The 8,102-nt window shown below is 50.3% G+C and overlaps 1 protein-coding gene across 1 annotated transcript; it reads right to left on the reverse strand.

Annotated features, from left to right (window-relative positions):
* Positions 1-302: 302 nt before the first annotated feature.
* On the reverse strand, positions 303-4,719 carry PLA2G2D (phospholipase A2 group IID). Its single transcript, XM_053577345.1, has 4 exons — positions 4,596-4,719; positions 3,972-4,116; positions 3,191-3,297; positions 303-1,743 (listed from the first exon to the last, which is right to left on the reverse strand). The coding sequence occupies exons 1-4, from the start codon at positions 4,675-4,677 to the stop codon at positions 1,598-1,600; spliced, it is 480 nt and encodes a 159-aa protein (XP_053433320.1). The 5' UTR covers positions 4,678-4,719; the 3' UTR covers positions 303-1,597.
* Positions 4,720-8,102: the final 3,383 nt, after the last annotated feature.

Below are 8,102 nucleotides of genomic sequence, written 5' to 3' on the forward strand. Positions count from 1 at the left end.
CTCCCCACTCCCCCACCCCCCGCAATGGTACATATAGCTGAATTTGAACCCAGAGCCAATAGTTGCTCATTTCTATTACACTGCCTCACATGAGCCACTGAGTTTCAGGAGAACTGCCCACTCAGCTGTGACACAGACAGATGTATGTCATGGGCCAAGAGGAGGGGCAGCTGCAGGTGCCTCAGCCACATTGCTGGCACATAGCTCATCACACACAAGTGACAGACTGGGGATCCTAGTATGAAAAGGTTATCTATCTTCACCCTTCTCCTTAGAAGCAGAGGCAGAGATAAGGATTCTTGTGCAAGTGATTTATTGAGGGAGTGTCCTCTGGAGGAACCTGGGAGGGAGCCAGGAAAATAGGCCAGGCTGGGGGCGAGATTACATGGTGAAGTGGTTCTAGAAGTCTGGCCTCGGCTTGGTCCCAGAAGGAATTCTGGGGTCCTGCATTGAGGCAAAGAGGCTGGACAGTTTTATCCTCCAATTGACTCTCCTGATCATGGGATATGGGGTGGAGACAAGGCAATTTCCAAAAGATCAAGGGCAACCCTTAAGACAAAGAGGCAGATTTGAGTGCTTAGTAGCCAACACCCAGCTGCTCTGGGGGAGGAGGGCCCAGGCCTGGAGGGGCTCTGGATGGTACACCCACAATATCTGCTACAATTTATCCATTATGGGCTCATTTGATTCACAACTATTAACTGAGCACCCATTGCGGGGGCGGGGGGGAGCGGAGGACACAAGGAACAGACATGGGCCTTCCTCTGTCTGCACCAGGGTTGGTGAGGGAGATTAGAGAAGCTCCAGGTACCATTCAAGGTAAAGCTGGGCAAGCTGCAGAGCCAAGAGGGGCTATGGGAGCTACAGCAGGGGCAGAGGGGTCAGCCTGGGGAGCCTCCTGGAAGCAGCCCTTTGACCCTGAGGAGCTGGGAGGACTTGTCCTTCAGGAAAGGGCCCCAGGAGCATTTCTGCAGGAGGCCCACCATGAGCAGACACCCAGAGGCAGGAGGAAATACTGAGGCCTTGGCGCCCAAGCCCCCAGAGGGACTGACGGAGCACCTTCTCAGTTCTCTGTCCAGGACAGGCGTGGGCTCCATATGAAGTGACCTCAGAGCCTCTTCAGGGAGAGGGACACAGGGCCAGACGATGTGGGGTCTGAAGAGAGGCTTTATCCTAGGACAGGGGAAGACCTTCGGGTTTTAAGAGAGAGAGAGTCACATGGACAGAGGTTCAAAATTGCCCTTTGCAGCTTGGAGGGAGTATCAAGGGCATGAGATGGGGGTACAGCAGGTGAAGGGCAGTGAGACGGAGCCAGTCCCACACTACGGACCTGCCACAGCTGCCCCCAGACGTCTGTCTCCACCCCTGCTGCTTTGGCCCAAAAAGCATTTTGGGGAGTTCCTGGCCTTGGCTTTTCTGGAGACCTGGATGTACCCCAGAGGAGTTGGCTGGTGCTTCAGTGGGAAGGAGCTAGGTCAGGAGGCACGTGGGGAGTGCTGGGAAGGTAGGGGAAGCCTGGTCGTGGGGCTGGGATGTCAGCGATTCTGTGGGACGTCCAGAGTGCAAGGCGCCAAGGAGCAGGGCAGGGGGGCGGCTTCTAGCACATGGGGGTCTGGCCTTCGCAGCGGGACCGCCAGTAGAAACGCAGGTGCCTGTTGTAGGTGTCCAGGTTGCGCTTCAAGCAGAAGGCCACCTCCTTGTCACAGGCACACAGCTCCTGCTCACACCAGCTCCCCTTGTCAGCTGTGGGCAGAGGAGAGGAAACTCAGCATCTGTCCCTTCCTGAGGCAGAGCCAGGCATGGGCCCAGGGGCCTGTGAAGGCAGCTCAGAGTCTGCGCAGCTGTGGAGATACCCTGATTCTAGCGGCATGGCTGGGGCATGTAACACAACCTCCCCTTTCACTAAACAATTACTGAGCACCAACTCCTGACTGGTCCCAGGGGGACCACAGGAGGGAACAATCCTACCGTGCTGAGAGAGAGGAAGGAACCCCATGGGGCTAGATCATCAAACAGCTTCCAAAAGTCACTGCAGTGGCCGGGCTTGGGGTCTCACGCCTGTAATCCCAGCACTCTGGGAGACTGAGGTGGGTGGATTGCTTGAGCTCATGAGTTCAAGACCAGCCTGAGCCAGAGCAAGACCCTGTCTATAAAAATAGCCGGGTGTTGTGGCAGGCACCTTAGTCCCAGTTACTTGGGAGGCTGAAGCAACAGAATAGCTTGAGCCCAAGAGTTTGAGGTTGCTGTGAGCTGTGATGCCATGGCACTCTAGCCAGGGGCAATAAAGTGAGAGACTCTGTCTCTAAAAACGAAAACAAAACAAAAGCCACTGGAGCTGGAATCTGAAGTGTCTGCTGCTCCTAGAGAAAGTGGGGCATGGAGACGGAGTTCCTAGCAGACGGAACAGCAGGCGCAAAGACTCCAGGCTGTGTGTGGGGCTTCAGTTCCCTGTCCATAAGGCGGGGATACTGGTAAAAGCTACCTCAGGGCTGCCTTGAGAGTTAAACTAAGAAGACACAGCAGTTAGCATACAGTAAGTGCTCAATAAATGCTGGATCTGATTGTTGTTATTATTACATGAGCTGACATTTTTTCCCTCCGTGCTGGGGACATTGAGGTGGACCCAGGGACCCCTGTCCTGGGTTGGACCCCAGGCTCTGTCCTTTGCATCTGTGTGATCTTGGGCAGACTCTTGGTCTTCCCTGTCTTGGTTTTTTGGTTTCCTGGTCTATACAATGGAGAAGATCAGGGTTTTGGTGCCTCCTTGTTGGGCTGTTATGAAGATCAATAATGATGAAGGTAATTACTGATCGGTGGCCCGTGTAATTCATTGAGCATACACTCTGGGGCAGGCAACCTGTGAGGCCCAGCCTGTCTGTCTCGTTTTAGTTCTTACAATAACATTTAGCATAGATTACAGATGAGGATACTTAGGTTTGGAGATTTAACAATGTGTTTATGGTCACAGAACTGGTTAGTGGTGGGCCTGGCTTCCAGGACATAAAGGGTTAACCTCCCATGGCCCTCTCCACACCCTGGTGCCCATTCCTGTCCCCCTGCCCCCAAACAGCCCAGCTGTGGCCACTGAGCACAGGTGAAAAACAGAGGTCAAACAGCTGTGCTGTTCAGGCAGGAGGGCCAGAGCTCCCTTCCAGGGCCTTCAGGTTCATCCCTGAGGCCCAGCACTCACAGCAGTGGACTTCCCCCTGGGAGAAGTTATAACTGTAGTGATCCATGTGGAAGCGGCATCGGTGGGTCTTCAGGTGGGCGTAGCAGCAATCGTGAACCTTGCAGCACCTGGAGGGAGACGGCAGAGCTAGGGGAGGCACTACTGCATGAGCCCTTTTGACTGGGGGTCTCTGAAGCCACGTGCCCACCTGGGAAGAGTCAAGACCTGCAGGTTCAAGTCTTCCTTACGACCCCGATCGCTAGCACTGACTAAGCGCCTCTTATGTGCCAGTCACCTGCTTTATCTACGCTTTCTCTCTATCCTCGAGACCACCTTATGATGGAGCTACTAGTATTATCCCCATTTCACAGATGAAGAAACTGAGACTTGGAGAGGTTAAGCCACTCGCCCAGGGTCACACAGCCTACAAATGGCAAACTGAGGAGGTGACCCAGGCCTGGCTGGCTCTCATCCCTCCTCTGGGTGATTCCCAGTGTGGTTGTGAATATCAAATGAGTTAATGGCAAAAGAGGAGGGCTTTTAAAGACAAAGTACAATGGCAGTTGGGGGGTGGGGGGTATGTGGGTGTTATAGCTACATTAGGGTGTGGGCATGCTGGGGGGGTTGGGCTTTCAGAGACTCTGGGGAATCTTCTAGAAGGCTATGACTGGGCACTCAGCAGAGTTCCTGGCATATAGTAGATGCTCAATAAGTGAATTCACTAAAGGAATAAATGGGTGGAGGGGAAAGGCGAGAGTTCTGGGGTGGAGGGCAGGATAGGATGGCCCTGGGGAGGGGTTACCAGTCCGAGGCATCTTTGGGCTGGCCTCTGCCACCGAGCCCACAGTAACAGCCATAGGGCCAGTAGGAGAAGGAAGACCTCTTCCCGGTCACTTGCTTGACCATCTTGTTCAGGTTCAGGATCCCGCCCTGGGTTGGAATCACACCTGCCAAGCAGCCCAGCAGTGAGTCAAGGAGGGGAGCAGAGGGGCCTGCCAGCAGCCCACAGCATGGGCACGTCTGCTCTGTCTGATGACGATGATAAAATGATGACAATTCCTACTATTAGTGACAATACGGTGATAATTATTGCATTTTTTGTATATTGATTTAACTTATCCCATGAGATACTTTTTTAAAATAAACTTTTTATTATGGACTAATTCTAGATACACAGAAAAGACACCCAGATAGGTCCAAGTTCTGTACTTCCAGTTTCTCAACAGAGCATGCCACACAGCTTGGCCACCCAGATCTCTCTGGATGAAGCCATCATCCAGGGGACTGGGAGCCACTGATGGCACCTTGCAGGGGGAGTGACAGCCAGAGCACTGGGATCAGAGCAGCAGCAGCCCAGCCTAGGAGCAAGCCCAGGGCACGGCAGCCTCCCTCCTTCCCTGCCAGCTGTGGTCCCAACACCGCTCACCTGCCGCCACCATCAGTGCCCACAGCAGGGGAAGTTCCATGATTCCAGCAGACTGGTGGGACTGCTGGAAGTCCCTGTCCATGCCGGCTGCCCCTTATATCAGACACACCCAGCTGGCCTCTCGTGCCCTCTGTCCCAGCCCCTGTGCTAGTGGAGTCAACACACACGACTTCTGCTTCCCTTTTTTTTTTGGCACTGGGGAATTTTATTATTTTTATTCTTAACATCTGTTTTCTCTGCCTGCCTTTTTGATAAAAGAACCCTATATTTCAGTGTAGACAATTTGGAAAATTGAAAGAAATTTAAAATCACCCGTGGGCTGGGCGTGGTGGTTCATGCCTATAATTTTAGCACTTTGGGAGGCCAAGAGTTTGAGACAACACAGTGATACCCCATCTCTACAAAATAGACAAATTACTTGGGCATGGTTGTGGACACCTGTAGTCCCAGCTGCTAAGGAGGCTGAGGCAGGAGGATCACTTGAGCCCAGGAGTGTGAGGTTGCTGTGAGCTATTTCAGACCACTGCATTCTAGCCCCATAGACGGAGTGAGGCCCTGTCTTGAAAACAAAACAAAACACACACACACACACACACACCCCAAAAAACCATACAAAATAACGAATAACCCCCCCTGTGAATTCATTAAGCACCTTTAAAAATTTGGTGCATGCCCTCTGGTCCTACTGTGGATTTTTTCTCCTTCTCTGTGTCTCCCTCTTTCTGGAATATTCTATCCCTATACTTTCCCCTGGCCAAATTAGGGAAAATGTTACATGTAATATGTAGCTTGTAGCCTGTTTTTTCATTTCCTGATATAACATGACCGTGTTTCTAAGTTGTTAATTACTCTTCCACAGTAACGTTTTGAAAGGCAGCCTCACATTCCCTAACATGGCTGTGCCATGTATTTACCGAAACCCATGTTGAAGGACATATGAGTTGTGCAAAATGTATGACTATTCTAGACCGTACAGTGAAAAGAGGACTGACCTCTGTTCATGTCCAGAATTATTTCCGCAGGATCTATTCCTGATGTGCACTTGCTGAGTCAAAGCCCATGCACAATTTGCAGACAACTGGTGTGTGTGGACAACTGACCACGCAGAAGGTTGGCCCCATTCACATGGGAGAATCTAACAAGGGAAGCAGGGTGGACCCAGGCCAGTGAGGGTAGAGGTGCTGATGGCAGGACACACATGGTCATGGCACAGAAATGGTCAGCCTCCAGGGATCCCCCGAGAGCTTGTCTACACACAGAAGAAACTGGTTTTCTTTGGTGCCTGTTAGACGGCTGTTCATAAGGACATAATGCCCAAGGTTGACCACTTTGGTGCCAGCTAATCAGGTCACGCCAAAGAGTATGCCAGCAGGTGCACTGCTAGAGGCCCTCTCTCTCTCCCTCTCCTCTGTTCCCCACCTCTCCCGTCCTGTTCTCTTTTGAATCCCATTTTGGCCTTTGTTCCTTGACTCAATCAACAAACTATCTCCTATGTGAATCAACAATCTACATGCAAAATAACGCAACTGCCAGCAAACTAGGTTTTTCTGGTGCATTCTTTGGAAGGCCCCCCCACCCCCCATGTAGGCTCAATACTCACTTCCTTCTGCTTTTACCAACATGATACTTCACCCTAAAAATAACCCTCTAGATCTGGGCTTTTGACAGGCCATGTAGCAACCTCCCAGAACCCCAGCCACCCCATCTGTAAATCCTTGGGTCAGAACAAAAGCCTTTGTTGACTCCAGAAGGCTTTTCCCTGATTACATGGGAGGCACCATACTGAGGCTGCAGAGAGGCCCTAAAATCCCAGCATCAGAGCTGTCTCAGACACCTCCAGCAGCCCCAGGACATATTGACAGGCTGGGTTTGGGATCAGACAGATCTGGTTCAAATTCTGGCACCTTCTCTTACCAGTAGTAGGACTCGGGGGCAAAGTACTTCCAGAAACTTGGTTTCCTTATTTGCAAAATAGGGTGTGTGGTCCTTCCTCTCTCTAGTTGTTGTGACGTTTAGACAGGATTTCTGTCTCTCCTCCATATCACACACAGAACCTCACCCACCAGGAGAATGCCACCCAGTAACTGCAGCACCACCAGTAAGTTAAGAGGATGAGAGGGATACCATTGAAACTGGGACCGCCTGGGTGATCAGCCTGGAGCAAGTGGCTTACCTCTGCATCCTCCACTTCCTCATGTATAAAATAAGAGTGGTGATACTTCATAGTGCTGTCATGAGGATTAAAAGAGATAAGGATTAAAAAAGCCAAGGACCGAGCCATGGCTAGAAATCTATACGCACACATTCAGCTGTGGTTACTCCCACCATCACCACTTATCCTTGTCCTCACTGCCTGTAATAAACTACTAACCTTTTCTTCCATATTAACCTTCTGTTAATCCTACCCTCTGTACTTTCTATGTCAGGGTATTTTTTTCTCTATACAAATTTGATCTAGATTTTTTTTTTTTGTAGAGACAGAGTCTCACTTTACTGCCTTCGGTAGAGTGCCATGATGTCACAGGACTCACAGCAACCTCCAGCTCTTGGGCTTCCGTGATTCTCCTGCCTCAGCCTCCCGAGCAGCTGGGACTACAGGCACCCGCCACAACGCCCCGCTATTTTTTGGTTGCAGTTCAGCCGGGGCTGGGTTTGAACCTGCCACCCTCGGTATATGGGGCCGGCGAGATTTTTAAAAAATATCTTCCATGCTTCTACTTAATATGTTCAATTTTCCTTTTATCTTCTTAAACATATAGAATAGATTGGTAGTCGCCCTTTATCTGCAATCTGTGTCTTGATTTCTGAGGTTTCAGTTACCTGTGGTATAGGGTACTTTAAGATACAGTTGAACCTCTGTATGTTGACCACCCAAGGGACTGTAACAAACTGGTCAACACATGGAAGTGGTCAACATAAAAAATTAGGCCTACCATACTAATATGTACATGTGGTGCATATCTGGTGCATGAAAATCAGGTTAACTTAAGGAGGGAGGTCAATGCAGGAAGATGGTCAACGATGGAGGTTCTACTATATTTAGAGACCACATTCACATAGCTTTTATTATAGTGCATTGTTATTGATGGTTCTATTATTATTAGTTGTTGGCAATCTCTTATCATACTGAGTTTCCTTTTTTTTTTTTTGTCAACAGAGTCCCACCCTATGCTCTGAGCAGAGTGCAATGGTATCATAGCTCACTGCAACCTCAGACTCAGGCTGTGGGCTGAAGGGGCACAGTTCACTGCATCCTTGTAAGGTGAATCAGTCTCATTTGGGCTCCTTGAAGTCACGAGGCTCTGAGAAGGAACATTTCCAGTACTTGGGCTGCAGTCACGCCTTAAAGGAAAGAATATACTGGAGACCCTTGCCAAGTTGTAGCTGGAGACAGAGCATCTTCCTGGGGCAATGGACCATTGCACTTAATCCCCTACCTCTATTTACACAAAAATTTTCAGTTAATCATATAGAGAAGTAGGCAAACAGAACAGACAACCCAGCCCT

This window comes from Nycticebus coucang, chromosome 22 (genome assembly GCF_027406575.1).
Source record: "Nycticebus coucang isolate mNycCou1 chromosome 22, mNycCou1.pri, whole genome shotgun sequence".
NCBI lineage: Eukaryota > Metazoa > Chordata > Mammalia > Primates > Lorisidae > Nycticebus > Nycticebus coucang.